This window comes from Erinaceus europaeus, chromosome 15 (genome assembly GCF_950295315.1).
Source record: "Erinaceus europaeus chromosome 15, mEriEur2.1, whole genome shotgun sequence".
NCBI classification, from domain to species: Eukaryota; Metazoa; Chordata; class Mammalia; order Eulipotyphla; family Erinaceidae; genus Erinaceus; species Erinaceus europaeus.
Window position 1 is genome coordinate 33,561,224 of NC_080176.1, and position 26,921 is coordinate 33,588,144.

The 26,921-nt window shown below is 38.5% G+C and overlaps 1 protein-coding gene across 7 annotated transcripts in view; it reads right to left on the reverse strand.

Annotated features, from left to right (window-relative positions):
• The window catches only part of LOC103114034 (S-adenosyl-L-methionine-dependent tRNA 4-demethylwyosine synthase TYW1), a 230,545-nt gene that overhangs the window by 26,095 nt on the left and 177,529 nt on the right, over positions 1–26,921 (reverse strand). For 5 of the 7 annotated variants that reach the window (XM_060173557.1, XM_060173556.1, XM_007523657.3 and 2 more), the window contains one exon: positions 3,479–3,589. The exons of 1 other annotated variant lie outside the window; for it this stretch is intronic. In XM_060173557.1, the coding sequence (XP_060029540.1) occupies positions 3,479–3,589 (111 nt within the window). Of the gene's footprint in view, positions 1–3,478; positions 3,590–7,360; positions 7,764–26,921 lie in introns of those variants that run through there. One more of the 7 variants, XM_060173560.1, reaches the window with a different exon arrangement.

Here is a 26,921-nt window from a genome sequence, read left to right on the forward strand (position 1 = left end):
ACTAAAAAATATATATTGTTAAAACTATAAAAAAATAATTACTATTATTCACTATGGTAAAAGGTAGCTTACATGCCTTACTATACTCCTGCCCTGGGTTTGAGCCCAAGTAACACCTGGGATTATCGTGGCACCAGGAAGCTTCACTGCTATGGCACCTCTCCTGCCCCCTTCTCTCTATATAAATCTGAAATAAAGTGGATGAAAATGTAAGCCTAAGAGAATTAAAACTGGGTTCTGACTTAAAAAAAAAAAAAAAAAGCCACAAATCTAGCAGCCAGGCAGTGGCACACCCAGTAAAGCACACATATATCAGGCAGGAGGACCAGGCTTCAAACCCTTGGCCCCCCCAACTCTCAGCAAGAAGCTTCAAGAACAACAGCTCTGTGCTGTACAAGTCTCTTTTTCTTTCTCTGTCTTTATAAGAAACAAAAAAGAAAATGACCAACAGGCATGGTGGAGCCACTGTACAGACCCTGATGCCTGAAGACAACCATGGTGGGGGAAAAAAATTCTACACCTTTGTCTGTTTCTTCATATGGTATATATGTTTCTTAAATGTTTCTAATATGGTAGTTCTGTACATATCTCTACTCCCTACTTCAGCTTAAAAGGAAGACACTTCATTAACCTGATGGATAAGTAAGCACAGAATTTCTTTTTAAGTAAATGACCTGGGTTAAGAAACAACTCACTCAGCACAGTGCATACTTTCTCATGTATAAGAATCCAGGTTTAAGCCTTCTTTAGTATCACGTAAGAAATACTATGAAGAGAAGCTTCACAGACACTGGAGTAAGGCTGTAGTGTCCTTCCTCAACCTGTCTCTATCTGAAAAATTTCTGTAATAAAAAAAAAAAAAAGACCACTAGAAATGGTGGAGTCATGTCAGCACAAAGTCCCAGAGGCAATTGAAAAAAATAAAGATGAAATAAAAAAAAAAATAAGTAAATGTAAGTGGCCCAGTACCCAATGGCACAGATACTTGAATTGAAAGCCCTTTCTGTTCTAAATCTTCTACAAAAGGTAAGTTAATTATCAGTAGGCTTTCCCCTGACACACCAATCTGTCATCTATGACACAATATTATATCACCTAAGGAAGAATTTTAAATTGTGATCAGATCACACAGTTCTCCAAAAGTTATAGAATACTCTCAAAATAGTACCTTACTTCTGCTTTGATTAACATAAAATATCTATTTTTCCAAATAACATACCTATATCAGATTTTTCATCTCTAGCGTTTAAACACGGCCTAGAACACAGAGAGCGCTCAAACATGCTGCCTGAATACAGGAATAAAATACTAAAACAGAAATTTAATTAAAAAGAAACTATACTGTTATAATTAAAAATATGATCAGAGAATTACATTGTTCAAATGATAGCCATCTTGCTTTAAATAACAAAACAGACCGATCTTTTTCAAATTTACAAAACACCTTGTTCATTACAGAACACAACTGCTAAGAAGGAAGGAAGGCTGGAGGGAAAGAAGGTAGCAAGACAGGAAAGAAAAACAAAAGAGAAAATGAAAAATGATTCCTCGATTTTTTTTATTGCCACATAATATCAGGCAGCATTCTTTAACAGTCAAACTAAAATATTACCAGTTGATACTGGCAAAGTTTTCTTAAGTCCACATATGATTTGTCTCCTTATGTTGTTAAAGTTCTTGCCAAGAGTAGCCTTTTAAAATTAAGAGTGATTTCAAAGAAAAAAAAGTCTTTAACTTGATTAGAGATTTAAGTGCAGAAAGAACGGTTTCAGTCATTCCCATTGCTTTGCCCTTCCTGAACACAGTACCATAGGAAGACAAACTTAACAGAAGGCACCTCAAAACCATTCTCTGATAAAATCATTCAGTCTCACAAAAATTAACTGGCGAAATCATTTCAGGGATTTTCAAGTTAAAAAATTTCATGTTCATGTCAAAATAACAGGGAATGGGCAGAAAAAATAGGTGGAGGTACAGCTGAAAAAAGACTAGTTCTGAGTCTTCAAAAAATGCAAAAATTAGAGGTGGGACCAGGCATGAAGTGGAAGGACCGGCGTAAGGATCCTGGTTCAAGCGCCTGGCTACCTACCTGCGGAGGGCGGGGGTGGGGTGGTGGTCACTTCACAAGAGGTGAAGCAGGTCTGCAGGTATCTATCTTTCTCTCCACCTCTCTGTATTCCCAGTCTCTCTAGATTTCTCTGTCCTCTCCAACAATAGTAACAATAACAAGGGCAAAATAAATAAAATAAAAGGAGAAAAAGACCTCCAGGAGCAGTGCATTCATAGTGCAGGCACTGAGCCCCAGCGATAACCCTAGAGGTAAAAAGAAAAAAAAATCGCCCTGAACACATTGGCAGGTGATATACATATTGATACCTATATAAACAGTGCTTTGTCCAGTGGGTTACTTCCCCTTTAGGTTGGGCAAAATGGAGCTCAAAAGGCTTATAACTTCTAGTTATAAATTAATGCCCGGAAGTATAATAAAGAGATAATAGTTAATAATATACTTACTACAAATGATTTAGAGAATAATTCTTAAAGGTATAATCCCAAATGTTAACTACATTTATTGGTATATGGCATTATATTAGCTCAGGTGTATAACACAATGATTCAGCATTTGTATACATTATGAAAATATTGCCTCAATATCTCAAAAGTAAATAAATAACCCCAACCACCATAAGCTAGTAATTTTGAAGATGGGTGATGAAGGGTGAATACATGGGTGTTCATAAGATCTGCCTCCATACTTATATGAATGTTTACATTTTCATTAAAATATACACTCTGTAAGAGCAAAAGCTTAGTTTTTTTTACTGTTACTAGTGTCCCACATTAAGCCAGCCCCCCTGCTCCATCCTGCATTGCTGATATTATGGCCTATTTACATAATCATTGTTTTGCCTGAAAGATCCCCACCCATTCATCTATCTTCTTTCTACCTCAAGACCTGCCCCGCCTGCAGGGTAACATTAATCCGACCAGCTAAAACCATCGCAACAGTTGCTAAGGAAGCTTCCACCTTCCCAGCATGCCTTTTGCCTTTCTCTACCCCCTTTCCTAGCCATTTCTGTTTCCGACTTGCCTCTTCCGGTTTTATCCTATAAAAGCCAATTCTGTTTCTGGTTTCTCTCTCTTCCGCATCCCGACCTAGAGGAGGGCAGGCATGCAGGGGGAGGTGGATGCTGGCCACTGTGGTTTTTGACTCCATGTGGCCTAACCCACTGCACTCATGCCCGACTCTGGGGCTCCTGCATGGATAAAGATTTGTATTGCCACTGCCACGAGCTTGGTTCCTGGATCACCTCTCCCGCCTGCGATGCTAGCCTGGCAACTAGACCACCAGGGTATAGATTAATATTTCCAAATGAATAAATAAGATACTTGGTCTGACCTGTGAATTTTAACTATGCTAGAGTCAACAAAGCATCATGGGAAATGTGACCCATGACTTTGGTCAGCAGGGCCCTACCTTTACTTCAATGAAGTCAGGGCTCCCCAGAGACACCAGCTCAGCATAGGCCTGCAGTTCATCCACATTCCAGGCTTTCACGAGGGTCAATCTGTAGACAGTACGTTGTTGCTAAAATGAAGGAAAAGCCAATTTTGTTTTGAGCTTAGTGCAAGTTACATATCCAAGATATACATAAATAAAAGATTCTCAAGCTTCTTTAATCTATAGAGAACATAGGTAAGGCAAAATTTAGCATAAATTTTATAACCTAAAGTTATATTTTACAGAAAGATGAAAAACAATGTAGTAAGATTCCAATATTAACCTTATGAGGGCACAAATACTGACTCACCCTAACTCACCTCTAACAAGATTTCTTGACAAATACCCAGTGAATTTGTCAGGAATAGTAAGTTGACAAAATAGTTTGACTACTGATAAGTAAAATACTCTAAAGCTTTCAGGTACCAATCACTTGATGCCAGAGTAGAATGCTCGTAACTAAACTTTCATGAGATTTAATAAGGTGGTGGGGGGGAACAGGTGGTAGCACACCTGGTTAAGTGAACACATTACAGCATGCAAGGACTTTTAGTGGGTAAGTTTCATGAGTGGTGAAGCAGGGCTGCAGGTATCTCTCTGTCTCTCTCCCTCTTTATCTCTTCCTCCCTCTATTTCTCTGTCTCTATCCAATAATAAATAAAAATATTTTTTTAAAAAGACTACACAGCTGTAATAGATTGGTATATAACAGTGACTGCGCATATTTAAAGTTTACTTTAAATTTTATTTATTCACTCATGTATTCATGAGAGAAAGAAAAGTCCAGAGCACCACTCTGGCACAAGTGATGCTAGTTATCAAAGTCAGAATTTCATACTTGAGAGTCCTCCAACATTTTACCCATACCATCACCTCCAGGAGCACAGGTTTAGAACTCTGACTTAGTTTTTAACTTTAGTTTTAAACTGGCCTAGTCACCCAGTATACAATATACAGTACAAATATACACAGCACATTAAAGCTATGGAACACAGAGAAAGCAGTGCTTGAAGGAAATTATTAGCTATAAACACCAATGTTGAATAACAAAAATCTGAAATCAAAATTAGATCTCAAGAATCTAAAGTGAATTAAACCAAAAATAACTAATTATAAGAATAGAAAGGTAAAAAGAAACAGATGAGAGAGCCAATGGAGGAGAAACCAAAGTTGGTTCTATAAAAACATCAATGAAATTGACAAACCTTTAGCTATAGACTAAGAAAGATATAAACAACTAAAATAGAAATGAAAATGAAGAAGCGAAGCAGTGGCACATCCAGTTAAGCACACATAGTATGAAACACAAGGACCCACATGCAAGGATCCAGGTTTGAGTCCCACCTACAGGGGAAAGCTTCATAAGCCGCAAAGCAGTTCTGCAGGAATCTATCTACCTTTCTCTCTCCCTCTCTATCTCCCCCTCTTCTCCTTCTGTCCTATCCAATAAAATAGGGGAGAAAATGGCCACCAGGAGCAGTGGATTCATAGTGCCTACACCAAGCACTGGTTATAATCCGGAAAGAAAAAAGGAAGGAAGGGAAAGAGGAAAGGAGGGAGGGAAAGGGAAAGGAAATGAAGACAACACTGGCTTTACACACACACACACACATATATATATATATATATATATTTAGAATACTATAAATAATTATATGCCAACACATTTTCTAACCTAAATTAAATGGAGGCATTCCTAGAAATACGTAAATTATAAAAAAAATGACTCAGAGGTATGAAAAATCTGAACATATAATTTTAAAAAGTTCCAACAAAGAAAAGTCTGGGAACAGATGGCTCTACTACTGAATTCTGCCAAAAATCTCAAGAACAATATTTTTACACTGAAATAGAGAGAGTAAGAGGGAGAGAGAGGGAGACATCTCTTAACTCCTCTAAGGTTTACATTATTTTCAAATTAAATGAAAGATATCACAAGAAAATAATCAAATACTATAAAACTGAATTCAGTAAGAGCATATTAAAATATTATATACCATAAAGGCCAGAGAAACAGCTCAGTGGTAGAGAACACCAATGTTTAATCCATGAGGTGCCAGATATACCTGTTTCGTTTTGTATCCTTTTTATTGGAGGGCTAATGGTTTACAGTACAGTACAGTGTACACATGGGTACAAACTCTCATCTCTAAGTAGAAGTTCTCTGCAGAACACTCTCACCCACAATGTAGGTTCTTCTCTATCATCATGCAAAAGGACCCCAAGGTTCACTTCTCCCCCTCACGATCCCTCCTTCCCCAGAGTACTTTACTTTGGTAGAATACACCACACCCAGCCCAAATGTTACTTTGTGTTTTCACTCTCTGTCCTGAGGTCCCAAGATAGATCCCCACAGTTATATGCTAGAGCTGAGTAGTGTTCTGCTCAATCTGTCTCCCATGGGGCTGTAAACGAATATTATATACCAGGCGAGGGAGACAGCATAATGGTTATGCAAACAAACTCCCATACCAGAGGCTTGAAGGTCCCAGTTCAGTCCCTTGCACCACTATAAGCCAGAGTTGAGCCAGTGCTTTGGTAAAAAATAAATATATATTTTTTCCACAAGAATATTATATACCATAATGAAGTAGGATTTTCCAAGTATAAAGTTCACATAATATAGTGAGAATAGTCCATTTATATGAAATATATAGAATAGGGCTAACCATGGAAACAGAAATCAGATTAATGTTCAGGAACTAAGTAGAGAAGTGCTGGTTGTACAAAACTGTACTAAATGAATGCCATTCACACCAAAATGATTAAACATGTTATCTGAATCTAACCTCAGTACAAAATTTTATAATTCTGTAAAAATTCAAACTACCTATTTTGTAGAAACCAGCAAGCTGTTTCTAGAGATACCTACAGAAATGAACATGGATCAAATGAGCCAAAGTAAGAGGAAAACAATAAATCTGGGACTCAGATGTCTGGAGTCTAAACATAATCAAGCTCGTACAGTACTGGCAAAATAACACGTAGATCAATGAAATAATATTAAAAGTTCAGAAGCAAAGTCACCCATATGTGGACATTAACAAATGCTGCTGAAATAAATGAACATGTACACACAAATGGGATCTCTACCTCATACTGTATACAAAAATTAACTCAAAACTAATCAAAGACCTATATGCAAGAAGTAAACAATAAAATTTTTGGAAGAAAACATATGGATAATCTTTGTGACTGTGAAATAGACCACTAGGTAAGATGACAAAAGCAAAAACAACACATGGAAAAGAAAACTAAATTGAATTTCATCAAAATGAAAAACTTTTGTGTTTTAATTTGGTAGTTTAAAACAACTGTAATCAAAACAGAACTGTATATACATAAAAATAGACACACAGATAAGTGAAACACAACAGAGAGGCTAAAAATAACCACATACATATAAACAGTCAATAATTTACAAGAAAACCAATAAGATAAATCAGTAATCTCTCAAGTATGGGATGCTCCCACTCATACACAGAAGTTGAGAAAAAGAACAGAAAGGGAAATGCAAAGCAGAACTTGACTGAGTTTGGAGCATTGCACCAAAGTACAAATGGGGTGTGTGTGTGCGTGTGTGTGTGTGTGTGTGTGTGTGTGTGTGTGTGTGTGAAGGTATGCTTTCAGTTCCACTCTAGGGGGAGGTGGGAGGGACACAGACCCTGGGTGTGGGAATGGTGCTAATACATAATCCTATTAACTTATGGTCTTATAAATCACTAATAAATATGAGAAGGGGAAACAGATTGAATGTCTTGAGCTTTTTAATGCATAGTTCTGAGTATATATTCCTTCAGTCTAAGCACTTAAGGTTTCAAAATAATAAACTGACTGAATTTCGACACTGGACTCAAATTGTTAATGCATTTAAATATTTTTCTTTTTTTTGTTTAATATTAAATCACCTATAATCCTAGACCAGAAGCAACTGGTTTTGTCAGTTTATAAGATAAAGTTATTTGTAAATAGCATTAAATGAGAAAAAACAAAACAAAACATGGTATGGTCTTGTACAGAATCTCTGGGGCTTTGATTTTCCTTCATGCTTCTGTAGATCCATACCACTTCGCTGATATCAACCAAATCAAGGCAACCAGTGCCACCTTGACATGTTTCACTTCTGTGTCCAGAGACTCGAGGCCTAGGATCTCAATCCTCCAGTTCCAATACTTGGGTGAGACCTTTCCTAGCTCATATGTCTCCTTAATTCCATTTCGGATGGCGCACTTCCTGGAAGAGTTATAGAACCTAGATATACCTGAAAGCACAAGAGATAGGGAAACGTGCAAATCTATCCATAAGTTAGGGGGGAAATATACCTTAAAGTAAAAGTGTGCAATAGTCTACAGTATTCAGTAAATACAGCAAGCAAGTAGAAAGATCTAAAAAGGACAACATGAATAGTTAATCGAATAGTTTCTACTTAGACCTAGACATCCTCCTCACCTACTTCCTATTTCACTTCCCTCAATCACTCAAGCCTAGCCCTGTCAGATAAAGTAAGGACTACAAAAGCTGGATAAGGGCAAGAGACCGGCATCTCCATCAAGAACAACATCATAAACCTTCTTGTGGGCCTCTACAGGACCTTGCCCTCAATGTGTTACAACAGTGATTGAAACTGCCCCACTCTCTGAAGGGAGGCTGGGTCAACATACTCTGCCACTGGAGGAAAACTGGTCCTGAAATGAGTGCAGCCCAGAATACTCCTAGCTATGACCATGGAATGCAAGTTAAAACCAGCAAGGATACAGGGGTTGTACAGACTCCTGTGCTAAGTATTGGATAGACATGGTCCCTAGGTCAGAGATCGCTGGGGTCTACAGTTAATGGTATGTAGATACTATTCCCAAATAGGGCGCTACTCTCTGCCCTGATCCAGCTTTCTAGTCCTAGTCTCAATTCTGACACCATTTTCCCAGACAATATTTTCAGTCCACCTGCAAGTTAGCTGTCAGGCTCAGGCAATTATTAGTAAAGTCATGGAATATACTTAAAATAGACTTCCTAGCTTCTTCCAACATGAAGATCCCAAATCTCATCTGCTCTATTCTTACCTTTAGGTTCCTGCTTATTAAACAATTTGTTCTGCTTTTTATCTTAATACACCTCAGCCACTAAATTGCAGATGCTACCATGATACCAACCTGACTTCCCTGGGAAGACACCACCACTAGTGTGTCCTGGAACCCAACCTCCCAGAGCCCTACCCAACTAGGAAAAGAGACAGGTTGGGAGTATGGATCACCCTGCCAATACCCACATCCAGTGGAGAAGCAATTACAGAAGCCAGACGGTCCTTCCACATTCTGCACATAAAGGTCTTTGGTCCATACTCCTAGAGGGTAACCTTCCAATAGAAGGGATGGGATATGGAACTCTGGTAGTGGGAACTGTACCCCTCTTATCCCTCAATCTTGTCAATTATTATTAAATAACTAATATGAAAATTTTAAAAAGGGGGGCCAGGTGGTGGCACACCTGGTTGAGTACATGTGTTACAATGTGCAAGGACCCAGGTTCAAGCCTCCAGTCCCACCTGCAAGGGTAATACTTTGTAAGTGGTGAAACAGTGTTCAGGTATCTCTCTGTCTCTCTCCCTTTCTATCACCCCCTTCCCTCTCAACTTCTGTCTCTATCCAATAAATAAATAAATAAAGATAATTAAAGGAAACATGCTGGAAAAACAGGATAAACACAACTGGACCCCTATTTCATAAAATTCCCATCCCATCCATATACAAATAGTAATATGGGTTAAGATCTAAATATAAAGAATGAAAAAAAAATCCTAGACATAAGGAAAAAGCTCTTTTATATTAATCTTATCTTAGATATGACAACAAAAACACAACAGTGATCCTACACCTAACTAAAAAAGTTTCTGCACAACAAAAGAATCGATCATTAAAATGAAAAGACAGCCATATGACATGAAAGAGAGTATAATGGGTTCATATTCAAAATTTATAAATAACTCACCACATACCTCATATAAAAGTCTGTGGGGGCTAGGTGGTAGTGCACTGGGTTAAGTGCACATAGTGCAAAGCGCAAGAATCCCAGTTTGAGCCCCTGACTCCCCACCTGCAGGAGCATCACTTCATAGGCGGTGAAGCAGGTCTGCAGGTATCTGTCTTAATCTTCTTTGTCTCCCCTCCTGTCTCAATTTCTCTCTGTCCTATCCAACAACAATAGTAATAACAGCAACAACAATAATGGGAAAAATGGCCTCCAGGAGCAGTGGATTTGCAGTGCAGGCACCAAGCCCCAGGGATAACCCTGGAGGCAAAAGAAAAAAGTCTGACTTTAAATAGGCAGAGAAGTGGACTTTTCATTTTTCCAAAAAAGATACACAAATCGCCAAAAAAGATATATAAAAAGGGTACATAGAAAAATGCTCAACACTAGGGCTGAATAGATAGGACTGCATTAGAGCACATGACTTGCATGCCTGAGGTCCCCAAGTTCAATTCCAAGCACCACCACATGCCAAAACTGATAAGTGTTTTGGCCTCTGCTCTTTCATTCTCTGTCATAAAGTATCAAATAAACCATTTCTAAAAAGATGCTCAACATCATAAATCATCAGAGAAATGAAAATCAAAATGAAGTACCATATAAAAAAGTACCAAATAAATAATAAAGTACCAAATAAGCCATTTCTAAAAAGATGCTCAATATAATAAATCATCAGAGAAATGAAAATCAAATTAAGGAGAGGGTAGTAAGATACTTCACTTGGCAGCTGCCTGCTCTGCCATGTGCATAGTCCAGTCCTGAGTCCCTGGCAAACTACATGGAAGGACTATGGCATTTGAGTTAGCTTTGGTGCCCTCTCTTTGAAAACATCAGCCCATTTACTATCAAATCAAAAAAGAAAAGTATCCTAGTGTAAACAGAGCAGAACACCTTTACAAGGAAAAATACAAAAGGAAATAGAGAAGAACACAATAAAAACAAATGAAGGATGTTCCATGCTCTTATATCAGAAGAATTAAGATTGTTAAATGGCCATGTTACTTAAAGCAATTTACCAATATAATCCCTATCAAAATCCCAATGATCTTCTTCAATGAAACTGAACAAACAATCGTAAAATTTGTGTGGAACCAAAAGAAAGCAAGCATAGTGGAAGCAATTCTGAGAGGGAGAAGGAAAAAAAAAGTATCACACTCCCTGACTTCAAAGTATACAGCAATACAATAGTAACTAAAACAGTGTGGTACTGGAATGAAAACAGTGACACAGACCTGTCCAACAGAGAACCCACGAAGAACCCCACATATAAATGGATATTAAAGGAATCCAAACCATACAATGAGGAAGTCTCTTTGACAAATGGTGTTGGGAGAAAATGATGTAAGAAAATGAAACTATACCAACACTTAGCATCATATACCCAAACTAATTCATAATGAATCAAAGCTTAGCTATTATATGAGAAACTATAAACATATAGGAAAAAACATAGGTTGAACATCTCAGGATCTTAACATCAAAGACTGGCAAGGGATAAATAAGTGGAATCACATCAGATTAAAAAAAATTCTTCACAGTGATAGGAAATTCCACAAGGATGAAAATTCAGCAGTCATTCCAAGAAGATATTTGCACATAACACACCTTACAAGGGATATATAAAAATATATATAGTTCAACAACAAAAGCAAACAACCTAATAAAAAAGTGAGCAAAACAGTTGGATAGACAGTTCTCTAAAGACAGATGGCCCACAGACATGAAAAATGCTGTATAGCACATAACATTAGGAAATGCGTATTAAAACCACGTTACACCTATGAAAATGACCTACATAGAAAAGACAGGAAATAGGGGCCAGCTGGTGACGCACCTAGTTGAGTGCACGTTACAATGCAAAAAAAACCTGGGTTCAGGCCCCCAGTCCCCACCTAGGGGAAAAGCTTTTGGGAATATTGCAGGTGCCTCTCTCTCTCTCTCTCTCTCCCTCTCTCCCTCTCTACTACCTCCTCTGCTCTTGATTTCTGGCTCTTTATGCAATAAACAAATAAATATAATACCAAAAAAAATTTTAAAAAGAAATGAAATAAGTTGGAGAAAAAGAAACTGGTGAAAACTGGTGCATCCCCAGTGGAAAACAGTATGAAGAATCCTTTAACAAAAATGGAAATATCTAATGATCCACCACCACCATTCCTAGACATATATCCAAAGAACATGAAAATACTAGTATAAAACGATCTATACTACCTTATTTTCACAGCTGCACTATTCACAAAATCCAAAAATATGAGATCAACTTATATGTCCACAGGGATGACTAGATAAAGAAATTATGGGAGTGGTCTGGAAGGTGGTGCATAGAGTATCTTTGCATAACTATTACGCTATCTCCCCCACCCCTCTTTATTTTCATTTTTAAAATGTTTATTACTGATGAAAGAGACAGGGTGAGAGAAATAGAACCAGAGCATCACTCTGTCACATGTGATGTCTAGAATTGAACCCAGGACTTCATGCTTTAGAGTCCAATATTTTATCAACTGCATCACCTCCCAGGTCACAATAATCTCTTCGTTACTTTCTTGAGCAGCTTAAAATACAATCAACAGGAAAGGAAAATTAATAAATAGCACTAAATTAAATTCAGTAACTTCTTTATCAAAAAGTACAGTCAAATCAGAATAAGAAAAGGTATTTATTTATATCTAGACTATATTTATAGACCAAATAAATAAGAAAATTAAAATGTAAAAAAATTCAAGGTAATGAATGTAATTGTATAACCTTAAGAGTGATTTTTATCATTTGCTGATAAAGAATAACTAATTTAAAAGTGATTATCAAATTATCATCACAAAGAGATACTTACTACACAACACCAGAACTGACAGGACCATCAGGACACAAAACTACTGGAATAGCACATTACCCATAGGAATGCTATGTCTTATAAATATATTTACATATGTTTTAGAAATTGTTTGGCATGATGTACTAAAAGAGAATAAATACCAAATGATCCAACTACTGCATTTTTAGATATATATTAAAAATAAATGAATATATATATAGCAGAGAGGTTGTGGGGATGTGGTAGAGCCTACCAGAGCTTGACCTGAGAGGTGAGTTCACCTGGTGAGTCCCTCTCTCTCTCTCTCTCTCTCTCTCTCTCTCTCTCTACAGAGGGGTTGAGCAAAAAGGGGACACATAAACCTCAGAAGGTTGGCGGCCATGTAAGTCTTTCCTCCCCCACAAAAACATCCTGCATCTTCCCGCTGGAGCTAGCATTCCTTAAGCCTGTTCCACCCTACATTTCCTGATACTATGGCAATTAGATAAAAACAAACGGGGAGATGTTGGGAAATTGTGCAGATGTGGTTGAGCTTGGCAGGGCTCACAAAGCACCCTACATTCCCTGCTATTATGGCCTGTCCTTTTATTAGCTACATATCACTCTTCTGCTTTGTCTTACAAATGACTAAAGGTCTCCTTCCTAATCCCCCCCCCCCCCCGGGGTATTTTTATTAATCCTACCAGTTAAAACCCTGGCAATAGTTGCTAAGGAAGTTCCTACCTTTCCAGCATCTTCCATTTTTCTCCACACCTCTCCTAACCATGTATGGTATTGTCAAGCTACTTGTAGCTGTCTTGTTTCTACCTTGTCCCTACCTGGAGGAGGGTGGGCGTGCAGACCAAGAGGCTGATGCTAGCCATTGCGGTTGGCGCCATGTGGCTTAACCTGGTGTGCTAGTGCCCGACTCGGGCTCTCACATGAATAAAGATTTGAATTGTCCTGCCGCCACAAGCTTAGTCCCTGTGTCATCTCTCTCTCTCTTCTCTCTCTCTCTTAGCTAGCCCAACATCATAATATATATATATATATATATATATATATATGTGCAAGACTATTAGTAGTATAACAGTAGGAATATTATTAGTAGCACTGTATTATGAAAAATATTAACTAGTATTCATAATGCAATAAAAACAAAAGATGTTCATATTCTTTAATTTTAGCATAGATAAATGATGGCATATTCAAGTAAGTAAATACAGCAACAATGATGAGCTGTATAATACTATTTCTATAAAGTAAAAAAAAAAGGAAAACTGTCTTAAAATGTTAGAAATAAAAATAGTGATTTTTCTTATTTATTGATTTATTTATTACCAGACCACTGCTCAGGTCCAGCTTATGGTGGTGGTGGGAGGGACTGGACTTGGGACTTCAAAGCCTCAGGCGTGAGTCTCTTTGCATAACCATTATGCTATTCTTCCCTTTATTATTTTTTTCAAATAATAATTACTATTATTAATATTGCCACTAAAATTATCACTAATGCCTGAAGGACTCTGAGGCTCCAAGGGACGGTTTTATATAAATTTTCTTTTAGATAGAAGGCAAGAGACACAGAGATAGGGAGGCAGAGGTAGAGAGAGAAAGAGACACTGCAGTACTGCCCCTCTGCTCATGAAGCTTCCCTCTCTTCAGGTGCTCGAATATGGGTTCTTCTGCATGGTGATACATGCATTCCACCTGTTGGCCTTGCTTTTTATTTATTTTTTTTATGAGAAAGACTACAACACTACAACCTCTTATGTAGTTCAGAAGATAAAACCTAGGGTCTTATGCATGTGATATATGTGATTTACCACTGAGCCACCTCCACAGCCCCAAATTAGTACCCCTTTTTTAGGTTAAGGTCTAGTGACTATGATGTTATGTGTGGTGAAGAAAATAAATAAAAATAAATAAATAAATAACTACAGATAAAGCTACTCTATAGCTTCTGCCTGTTACTGGATACAGGAGTGCTTGTTCTGTAACACTGCATTAAGCCGTTCATTTATGCTTTTGTGTACTTTTCTAAATGTATGATATTCTCTAGTAAATTCTATCAAAAATACAGAAAATATATGCAAAATGCTAGAAGGACATATTTGATTTTCAAAATTCTTGTATATCACATACAGAATTATTCATGAACACATATTATTTAGGTGACTTGAAATATCCCAGTATTCCCAAACATATAAACTCCTTAATAAGAGGGATACAGAAACAAGAAAGCCAGAATCTTGCTAACTGCCAATGCTAAGGTGGTTATAGGAATCCTTTTATTCTCTCCTCTTAGATTTTTTCTGAGTAAATCTACAATAAAAAGTAAAAAATATATAGTTATAAGCTTAAATTTTATTGCTTCTAATTAGGTAGTTTTCATTGCTACATATTCTGGATAGGTCTATTATACACTAAGACTACATACAGTTCTTAATTTCAATGATTTATCTTGACAGTTGCAATTCAAGACAAATACGAAACAAGTTGGGTTGTGTCAAAACAAGATATAATGGTCTCTTAGACTATGGTACTAAGTTTACTAGTAATCAAAGAAATGCAAATTAGAGCAATAATGAAGTATCATTTTGGCTTATCAAACTGGCAAAGATTTTTTTTTTTAAATAGCAATATTCAATGCTGCCTAGACAGGCATACTCATTCACTGATGGTGAAAGCATATTCAGTGAAAACACTGGGAAGTAACACAGCAACGTGATTAGAATCTGAAAAATATTCAAATCTGTTGAGTTTCTAAAAATTTGAACTTAACACAAATTAATTTTGATAAAAATACTGGGCAAATACAGTTGAGAAAGAATGTTCATTCCAATTATATTTATAGTAGTGAAATACATAGCAAGTGCAAGAAATTCAATCCAAATAGCTAGATGATATAGCTGTTTAACACTAAAGATATTTCAGGACAGTGGTTATGAACTCAAACACAAGGGACTATAATCCTAACTATATCTCAATGCAGATAGAATTATCAGCAATGACTAGAAACAGGGAAAGTGACTTGCTTTTTTTCTTTTACCTACCCCCTTTCTCTTATTAAGAGTAAGTGTTTTGGAGGCAGTGGTGGTGCAGCTGGTTTAGCACATGATACAAAGCACAGCAACCTGGGTTCAAGCCCTGCCTTCATCCCCACCTGAAGAGGAATGCTTTACAAGTGGAAAAGCAGTGCTGCAGGTGTTTGTTTTTCTTCCTCACTATCTTCCCCCTCCCTCAATTACTCCCTGGCTCTATTAAGTAAATAAAATATGAAAAAAGAATAAGAGTTTTTGGAAGAATAGTTAATGATGAAATATTTAAAACTGCATGTAATAGTGTTAGATTTTTAAACATCAAAATTATATATTCACTATGGTATAGTTAAATAAATATGTAGGTTTAGAGAAGGGGGGAAAAAAGGTTGTTAGAAAACATCAAAAGTTATGGTATCAAAACACAAGAACACACATACAAACACTTGGGTGTTTTTGTTTTTATAAAATAGAAACAGACAAGTCCATAGAATAAGAGAGTTACAATTCCACACAATTCTTGTGACTAGAACTCCGTATCCCATCCCCTCCCCTGATAGCTGTTCTATTCTTTACTGATTCTTGAAATGAGATTGGAGATTAGTTCTAAAACCATTAAGACAAAATAAGCATGAAATATGGGGCAACCAGAAATCATATATTCCTAAAATCAAATTTTCTCCAAAAATATTATTCGTGAGCTGGAGCACAAAAGGCTTTCTTCCTGGAGCATTAACTATTCAAATAACAAATGCTTCGTGAGAAAGGAATGCCCAGATCATTTTAGTTATCAAATTTAACATTCCTGTGCCTAACTTTGGATTGGGGGGGGCGGGTAATAGATTCATTTGGTGACTCAGAGCTTGAAGGAAGTTTATAAAGTTTCCTCCCTGGAAAGCTTATTAGTAACAAGATGTGCCTTTGTGTACAGCCCTCTGTCTCTTGTCTGATTCATAAGAAAGTGAATCTGGAATGACAGCAAGATGAACTTAAGGGAGCTAGCACTCAACTACACAAATACTAAAGTACTTTTAAAAAATGAGCCTTTCAAAAAAAAAAAATGAGCCTTTCATCTAAGACTCCTGCATTTCTAGTCTATCATTTACCAAATAATATATAATAGATACAGAATCAACTGGATACTTTTGAATTCATCTCTTGAGCCTATTGCAATGTAGATAAAAGTAAAGAAAATTCTATAGATAAAACTGGTTACAGTAATTATGTAATGAGATACACTTGTGGTCAGGAATTGGACCTAGTTGCAAAGTAGGAGTCATACATAATAACCACCTACTCCAAAAGAACCTGCCAATAAAAATTCCAAAATGATGTGTGGAAATTTAACACTTAAAAAAAAAAAAAAACTAGTCATCACAATCTCTAATTAGAAGGCAAATTTCAGTAAAAAAAAATATGACAAAATAGGCAAGTAAGAGATAAACTGAAGACATGCCTTCATACAGCAACTATTATTAACCTATTAATTCAATGCAATTCCAGTTAATATCTCAAAACTGCATGTTTATGCAAGAGAATCAACAAATTGATTTAAAAACAAATGTAAAAATGTATTGCAGCTAAGAATAAAGAATTGTAGGGGCCGGGTGGTGGCATACCTGGTTGAGTGCACATGTTATAGTGTGTAAGGACCCATGTCCAAGCCCCCAGCCCTGACCTGCAGGGGGAAAGCTTCACAAGTGGTGAGGCGGTATTGCAGGTGTTTCTCTGTCTCTCTCCCTCTCTCTAGTTCCCCTTTCCTCTCAATTTCTAGTTGTCTCTATCCAATAAATAAAAATAGTTGTTTATTATATCACAAATACACATTAAAGCAATTAGGTATTCGGTCTCTTAGGATTTAATTTTATTTATTTCATATTAGGTAGACACAAAGAGCTTCTTATTGAAAGAGAGGGAGAAGTACTCCAGTACATACAGTAGTGGGTTTCAAACAGGACCCTTGGATATCAGAGTCCTTCATTCTACCAGCTGTGCTGTCTTTCTGATATCCAGCAATTGGGTATTTATATAAGAAAAACGTTAACTCAGAGAAAGGGTAATCTTTTTAACAAAACCATGACACATTAGAATACCTGCATTTAATAGATAAACAACAGGTAAACAGAAAAACCCTGAGTATCACACATATTTCACAAATAATAATTAAAATTTATTAATAATCTCTATGAATGATTTTTTTTAACCAGAGCACTGCTTAATTCTGGTTTATGGTGGTTTCACAAATAGTAATTAAACGTTGTTAATAATTTTTAGAATGATTTTCTTTGTTTTTTACCAAAGCACTGCACAACTCTAGTTTATGGTGGTACAGGGATTAAACCTGAAATTGGAGGCTCAGCCAAGAGAGTCTATGCATAACCATTATGCTATCTCACCCATATTTATCATTTTATTTAATGAATACTATAGTTAGAAGGTTTCTTTCTTTTTTTGTAAGGATATATTTATTTATGAGAGAGAGAGGGAGAGAGGGAAAGAGAGAGGGAGAGGGAGAGGGAGAGGGAGAGGGAGAGGGAGAGGGAGAGAGAGAGAGAGAACAAGAATCAGAGCATCACTCCAATACAAATGATGACTTGGGACCTCAAGCTTGAGCATCCCACACTTTATTCACTGTGCCAAGTCCCCGACCACTAGAAGGCTTTTTCACTTATTATAATCCCCAATTTTATCTAAATGTTCTTCTAGAGTGCTACAGGTCCAGATACTAAACAAGAAAAAGTTGAAATAATCCAATCTTACATATGAAAGAACTATCATTTAGAGAAAGGACAAAAACATGGAAAAAGGGAATAATAATTCCAGTGAAAATAGATGAAATACAAACAACAACAAAAAAAAGTTCAATGAGACCAAAAGCAAGTTCTTCAAAAAGACAAGACAAAATCAATAAATTACCCAAGCTCACTAGGAAACAGAAACTCCTAGTAGAACAAATGAGAAAATGAGAAATGAGGTAATTACAGTAGGTACTGTAGAATTACAAGGGTGATAAGCAGCTGAATGTAATGTGTGATGCAGGGTTTCAATACAGGCACAGACTTTTGGTTTGTTTGGGTGTATTTTTGGCTATTTGTTAAAAAAAAACAACTAAGGTTAGAAGATATATAATCAGAAAGATTAAAAATATAAGTGATAAAGCTAGCATAACCCAAGGGTTTCCTTTGCATTATTTATGTATGTATTTATTTATGTATTTATTTTTATTTTTTGCCTCCAGGGTTACTGCTGGGGCTCAGTGCCTGTCACGTATTTCTCATCTTACAGAGAAATTCCTATCACCTGCCCAAGCTGGTTTCCGCCCAGGAAGATCTACCTGCGAACAAGCCCTGGCCCTCTCAACTTACATTGAAAATGGATTCCAGAAGAATTTAAAAACGGGTGCTGTCTTTGTTGATCTCACAGCAGCCTATGACACGGTCTGGCACCATGGTCTCCTAATCAAGACCTCAAGATGCCTGCCTCCATGGGTGGCCAACACTATATCGTTTCTTCTCCAAAACAGAAGATTCCAGGTGCATCTGGGTGACAAGTCTAGCAGATGGAGACTTGTCTCAAGTGTCCTCCCCCAGGGCTCTGTTCTGGCACCTACGCTATTTAATATTTACATCAATGACCTCCCAGAAACTTCTTCAAGGAAGTTCATCTACGCAGATGACATCTGCTGTGCAACTCAGGCATCAAAGTTCGACATCCTCGAGGAAACACTCACAAAAGACATGTCTCTGATATCTGATTACTGATTAAAAAATGGCGACTAATCCCTAGCACTGCAAAAACGGTGTCATCTGTTTTCCATCTACACCATGCCTCGGCCTCGCGTGAGCTTAACGTGCAGCTTGACGATACGAGAATCCGGCATGAAGCCCAGCCAGTCTATCTTGGTGTTACTCTCGATCGCACTCTGTTATTTCACGAACATCTCACAAAAACTGCAGCAAAGGTGGGCGCGAGGAATAACATCATTGCAAGACTGGCCAGCTTCTCATGGGGCGCGAGCGCTTCCACACTACGATCATCATCTCTGGCATTATGCTATTCCACTGCAGAATACTGTGCCCCAGTATGGTTCTGTAGCCCCTATGTCCACTTGGTCGATTCCAAATTATATTCCTCCATGAGGATAATTTCTGGAACCATCCATTCCACCCCGGTTCCATGGCTGCCAGTTCTTAGCAACATTGCCCCGCCAGATATTCATCGGGATGCGGCATCATCTAAGTTCATTTCCCACGTCTAAGCTCGACCGGACCTGCCAATATACGCGGATATCTTCGCCCACCCTGTCCAACGCTTGACATCTCGTCACCCAGTCTGGTCCCCTATGCCTACACTGAACTTCTCTGTTCCAGTCTCTTGGAAACAGAGTTGGCAGTCAGCTGAGGTAAAGAACAAACACCTCATCACAGACCCCTGCAAGCGTCAACCCAGCTTTGACCTAGCACATTATGATTGGGCCCTCCTCAATCGCTATTTAACAGGCCATGGCCGGTGCGCTGCTATGTTCATCGCTGGGGAGCCAGAGACGACCCGAACTGCCCCTGCGGCTACAGACAGACTATGACCCACATAGTCAACGACTGCCACCTCTCCAGATTCAAAGGAGGTCTCGAAACTTTACATCAGGCTCAACCTGACGCTGTTGACTGGCTACGGAAGAAGGGCAAACGCTAGAAGAAGTGCCTGCACTACTCCTTGAAGGTATTTTTTCCTTTTTGTTGCCCTTGCTGTTTATTGTTGTTTTTGTTACTGCTGTCATTATTGTTGGCTAGGACAGAAAGAAATGGAGAGGGGAGGGGAAGATGGGGGGGGATAGACACACCTGCAGACCTGCTTTTTTTTTTTTTTTTTTAATATTTTTATTTTATTATTTATTTATTTATTCCCTTTTGTTGCCCTTGTTGTTTTATTGTTGTAGTTATTATTGTTGTTGTCGCCGTCGTTGTTGGATAGGACAGAGAGCAATGGAGAGAGGAGGGGAAGACAGAGAGGAGGAGAGAAAGATAGACACCTGCAGACCTGCTTCACCGCCTGTGAAGAGACTCCCCTGCAGGTGGGGAGCCGGGGTTCGAACCGGGATCCTTATGCCGGTCCTTGTGCTTTGCGCCACCTGCGCTTAACCCGCTGCGCTACAGCCCGACTCCCCTGCAGACCTGCTTTACTGCTTGTAAAGCAATCCCCCTGCAGTGGAGAGCCAGAGGCTCAAAATGGGACCCCTACTCTGGCCCTTGTGCTTTGCCCCATGTGCGCTTAACCCACTGCACTACCGCCCAGCCCCCTCTTTTTAAAACAATTCTAAAAATGCCCTCATTACAGGAAACTGGCGCGCACGCGCACGCGCACACGCACATACACACACTGCCTAGATAAAAATGATGGTACAAATGGTTGAACATAAATGGCACTTGGCTTAATCCAGTATCACAGATCATCATTAAAGGAATGGCATCATTTATAGAACTCATACTTTCCAGTATTTTCATTTCCCAAGCAGACTAATAAGTGTCTTCAGATGGCAATCTTTGTTCTTTCTGATTTCAATAAGCAAAAAGAAGTTAACTGGCCTTCTCTTCACATTTCCTATTTTTTTCAGACTCTTTATTAATCACACACAGCAATTCTCATAAAACTATTCAAATCTTTAAAATGGTAATAGCAAAGTTAACATTTTTAGAATAAGGCTTGATGGTTCAATTGGAAGAAATAAAAAAGACTAAATCTATGAGATGGCTGAAGGAAAAATGCCAGTGGTCTCTTGGTGGAAAAGGGTTTCCTTAGTATAAATATCTGGCAACAGATAACATTTTTAACCCCAAAACACTCTTTGGGAAACAATATTTTTTCCCCTCTTAATGAAATCTGAAATTTCTAAGTATATATCCTTACAAAGAAGTTGAAACTGTCATCCCCCCCCCCCTTATCTGTTCAAACTACCTGTGTACCCTGCAAGAGTCTCCAAACCTAAGCTCTTGCCAGGTGAAAATGCAAAATGTATGCAATCAGCACTGATACCTCAATCTCACAAACAAGCCTTGAACTTGAGCTTCTTTTTGGTGGTCAGGACTGCTGTTTTGTTTTGTTTTTATTCCCTTTTCCCTCAGTTGTGGATAGCAAGAAAGCTCACCTGGGGAAGGTGACTGCTTTGTCTTGCATACAACCCTGTTTCCAGTGTGGTCCCCACTGCACAGGGGTGGAGTGTAGTTGCTTTGGTGTCTTCTACTCTCAATCTTCCCATCTAGAAAACTTGGCCTAGAGCACTGGTGTCATGTGACAAGAGCAGGAAAAAAAAAAATCTTCCTCAAGGAGTCCATGAGGCAGCTCACTGACGAGGGTGGCTGCTTTGTCATGGGTTGGCACCCCAGTTCAGACACCTGAGTGTACTACAACGTGGGGGAGACTTGGTGCTGTGCTTTCTCTTTCTCTCTTGATCTGAAAACGTCTGTCCAAGTGGTGAAGTCCCAGTGATAAGTAACACTTCTGAGATAGTAAAAAAAAAAAAATCATCTCTCTCATTTTCCACTCTACCTACATGTTCAGTCCCCTTCAGTATTCAAACCAAGCAGCCAGTAATGCCTTCTAACAACACCCAAACCCTCTCTTCCTCCCAAAATATCATTTGTTCAGTTTTTCTTACAATTTTACAATTCACCAAACCATTGAAAATATTTTTAGTGATAGGCATCAATAGTCTTTAATATGTCAAATATTTGACTTCTTATCCCAAAATAATTGAATTCTTCACCTTGATAAATTTCTTCTAATAGACTGATTTTGCTGTTACTTTTGTAACTCTTGGATCTAATGATTACTTCACTAACAGTAGATTTCCAGTCACCTACCAATACTTTTTCTTCCATTCTTACAGTGCCTAAACAATTTAGGACAACAGTTTACTCAACTCAGATAAAAGGCATGTTATGTATTCCAACACGCTTTAGCAAACCATGGTTGCAGAACTAAGTTCTGACCAAGCAGTGTAAATGTAAGGGCTATGCAAGTCATCTTTTTAATAAAGAAGGAAGGACAGCCTGGGTGGTGGTGCATCCATTAGAGCACACATAGTGTAGCGTGCAAGGACCCAGGGGCAAGCCCCCATTCCCTAATTGAGGTTGGAAGCTTGAGGAGTGAAGCAGTGCTGCAGGTGTTGCTCTTTCTCCCTCTCCCCACTCCTTCTCAATTTCTGCCTCTATCCAATAAATAAATAAATGAAACACATGGGAGTCGGGTGGTAGCGCAGCAGGTTAAGTGCATATGGCGCAAAGCCCAAAGACCGGCATAAGGATCCCACTTAAAGCCCCCAGCTCCCCACCTGCAGGGGAGTCGCACCACAAGCAGTGAAGCAAGTCTGCAGGTGCCTATCTTACTCTCCCCTGCTCTGTTTTCCCTTCCTCTCTCCATTTCTCTCTGTCCTATCCAACAACAACAACAATAATAATAACTACAACAATAAAAAAATAAATGAAATACACACACACACACACACATATTTTAGAGGAAGGTGTGTACCAGTCCTTGTTCTGACTGCTCATAATAAAGGCTGGAATGCCAACGTGGTAACTAGCATTAGACCACGGAACAAACTTGAGAATGAAGGTCATGTGTTGACTGGGTATAAAGAATTCATGTTCTTTGATAACAGGATAAAATCACAAAGTAGGAAAAACTCTCTTCCGTATTTCTCCTTTACCCCCATACTACCACCACATTCATAACTTGTCACACTCCAGATATGTATGGGGTTGTCCTACACCAAACAACTCTGTGACACCAGCTGGGAATTCTATAGTTTAACTCAATTCTGACACTATCTGGAAATAATACCAGGTGCCACAGTTTAAGGGCTCAGTCCCATCAGATTGATCTTCCCCTCACTGTTTATGGAAATCACAAATTGAAGTTATCCATGCTTCACAGAGCTTCCCATGACCTCATCTATGGGTTCAAATAATTTACTAAAGTAGCTCATAGAACTTGTGGGGTTGCGGGGTTGCAAGGGGAGGGTACAGAGAGCTTCCTGACTGCTCATCAGTTGAATAGAAAAGGAAAAGATGAAGGATACAGATGTACATCCAGAGGCAGTGTGTAAGAAAGGCAGGAGATTCCACTTTCTCACCTGCCAAGCCATTCCCGGGTGTTCAGCAACTCAGAACTCAGAAGGTCATTTAACCAACAACTTTGGGATTTTTATGTAGACTACATTTGTGCAGGCATGATAACTCATAGACTCAGTTTCTAGCTCCCCTATCATTCTGGGAATATAAGGAATGGTGGTGAAAATTCCAAGCTTCCAGTCATGGTTTGGTCTTTCTGATAATACATTTCCACCCAGATGGCCACAGGAGTCACCTCAATAGAACAAGAGAAAGCCCTAGGAATTCCAGGGAACTGGAAAACTGTCAGGAACTAGAGTCGAAGACTAAATATTACAGGGGCCAGGTGGTGGCACACCTGGTTGAGCACATATGTCACAATGCGCAAGGACCCGGGTTTGAGCCCCCAGTTTCCAGGGGGGAAGCTTTATGAGTGGGGAAGCAGGGCTTGCCAGAGGGCATATACATTTCTTATATCATCACACAGTCACATTAGCCCTTGGTTCACCTATATTTGAGGGCCTGTGACATTAAAAGCATGTTCTTATTTGACTAGCCTGCTCATTATTATGGAGGATATCTGTATCATAGAGGATGTCTGTTACATGCAACTAATCTGAAATCCACGTTGATTTTACTGCCTGTGGTTTATTTAACCTTCTGTTGGTCTTGCCACATGTGTTCAATGGCCTAGAGATACTATGTTTATTTTCTGTCTTTCCTACCAAAGAACAAGGCCTTATCTGCCTGACTGCCCAGAGGCTGGAAAAATCTTAACCAAGTACTATGTGCTCAATAAATATTTTTGAGTGAATAAATGAAGATTGTGCAGTTTAGATCTTTTCAAGATTTCTTAAATATCAGTGGCAGGAAAGTCATCACTGGCAATAAGTAATAGGACAAGACTACATAACTGGATAAGAAAACACTTATATTGCTAAAGAAATCAAGGCAGATAAATAGTATGGTCACAAAGATATGCCCTAAATGCAAATTCATATGTAAGAACTACAAAGAAAACAAAAAGAGATTGTGCAGTCCTTCACTGAACACTACACATTTGAAAAATGTAATTAGAGAAACAGTTGGCAGCAGAGGCCTCCAGAGAAAATGGTCACATGAAACATTTAAGTACATTTCCAGAAATACCATATAACTAATTAGAAACAAAGCGATAGCAAGGAACACAGGACTCTCCCAGTGAAGACTGGAATTCTGTTCCTGAAATCCAATGTCATTCATTAAAATGCTAAGTAAAGCATATTTCCCATTACTTTACTTTATTAAGCATTTTTCAAAATATTTGTTTACATTGAACAGAGACAAAGAAATTGAGAGGGGAGAGGGAGATGCAAAGACACCTGCAGCACTTGCTTCATTGTTGGTATGCTTCTAATTCTACTTCTAAAAACCTCTTCTGTTTCATTAGTTTAATCCCCCCTGCTTAACACTCTTCTATTTACATAACCACTTCATTCTATTTACATAACCTCTGTTAACAAGCACCACCCTCCCTCCAGGGCATTGGTGGTTCAGTGGTAGAATTCTTGCCTGCTCCGCCCCCTCTCCTTGTCATACCCTGATTTTCACCAGTCACTTTTCTCTCCACCCTCTCTACATACATCCTGTTTACACCCTACTTGGCAAGTATATTATTTTAGTTTTTAGTTTTAGTTTAGCTTAGCTTGGTACAGATTGCGCTGTGTCCTGCATGTAATAAAGAGATACTGTGTACAACCCAGCCATGAATCCTGGGTCTTCTGTTACCTGCCCGTGAAGCCAGCCTGGCAAAAACAAAACTTCATCTTTCATGAAGTTTCCCCTCTGCAGGTGGGGGTGGGAGCCTGAACCCGGGTCCATGTGCACTGTGACATGCACACTCTCCTTGGTGTACCACCTCCTGGCTCCTTCCCATTATTTTAAATAGGAGAAATTAAAATGTGCTCATGACCTCCAAAAACTTTCATAAAACTAAGATCAGTGATGCTAATACTATTATTAAAAATAAAATGCTGCTCCTGCTTTCCACTGGGAATGAACCAGTGTTGCCTTTCAAAATAACCAAGGCTAGAGGCAAGATAACTGTTAACTCTGCCATTCTGTGGCATTTATAATTTACACTAGGTGACTGAGCATACATTCAGCAATAACTGACTAGGTCTTAGTTCAGCTATCCCATCTTTCTAGAAACATCTTCAAATCTTATGGTTCTTTAGTCCCTGTGCATGCTCTTAGCCTGGCACTTGTCACCACTTGTTGAAATCATCTATTTCTCCCCTGGAGACAGCAATCTCTCCAGGGCATGAACTGTGGCCCAGCTGTAACTATACCCCTGGGTCAGACAGAGTATTTGAAACCTAATAACGACTTCCAACTAAGCGTGGGCTGAAATGAATACAATAAACACGGTCTCCAAAACAGGGAGAATCATTTGTGGTGAAAATTCTTCTAAGATACTAAGTTTGAACAATTTTATTATTATTGATAATACTAGCATCTCTGATATTAATTCCAAACAACGTGCTAATAATCTTAAACACAATCTAGCCAAGCTGGGAATTACACTTAAACCCACTTAGTAAGTGAGGAAGGATTTTACAGAGGTTTAGCCAAAGTCACAATTGCTGGTATTATGCTATGGTAGGCTCAAATGCCTCCACTATGTTCACTTTTTTTTTCCTCACTTTTTTTAAATGCAGTGCCAAGAAATAAACCCAGAGCCTACCACATGTGTGATATCTTTTGATTTTGACTAAGGAAAACTGCATGAGTATCTGACCCTAATCTTATCATATTACTTGATCATATTAAACTAAGACTTAAAAGCTGGAAATAAGTCCTTTCTTTAACAGGTCTACAAAAGTGTTTTGTGTGGATGTATATTTAATGATCCGGCAAGTCCAGAAATGCTCAGAAATCACCCAGTCGAGACCCCACATAACCAGTTGGGCACCATATGAATGCTGTACTTGTTGTAGGCTGCATATGAAGCCAAGTATTTAAGCTAGTGCAAGGCAGCCCAAAATAGGAGACCTACAGAAGAGTATAGACAACGGATTTACATTTAAAATGGCTATACTCACGTTAAAGTCAAACTTCATGAAAGTATGGCATCAAGAGAAGACTATTAGTACAGAGGCTGAGCTGGTTGAAGTGGAACTCACTATTACTCTCTGTGAAGTGCACTACTAACAAATTGGGTACTTAGCCCCCCCACCCACCACCATGAGGAGGTAACCATCCAGCAACACTCTCAAAAGTCACTTCAACCATGTAACAAGAAATGTGGCCCAACCCAGACCACTAGCCATCCCGCAGGTATTGATTTTGAAGCATATTTCTTAGTACCTTGAGATCAACAGGAAGAGGTGCATGCAGTAACAATGTAAGTCACTCTGCTAAGACAATGTCGCTATGATGTCACTTTATGGGAGCATTTTACTATACACCACAGT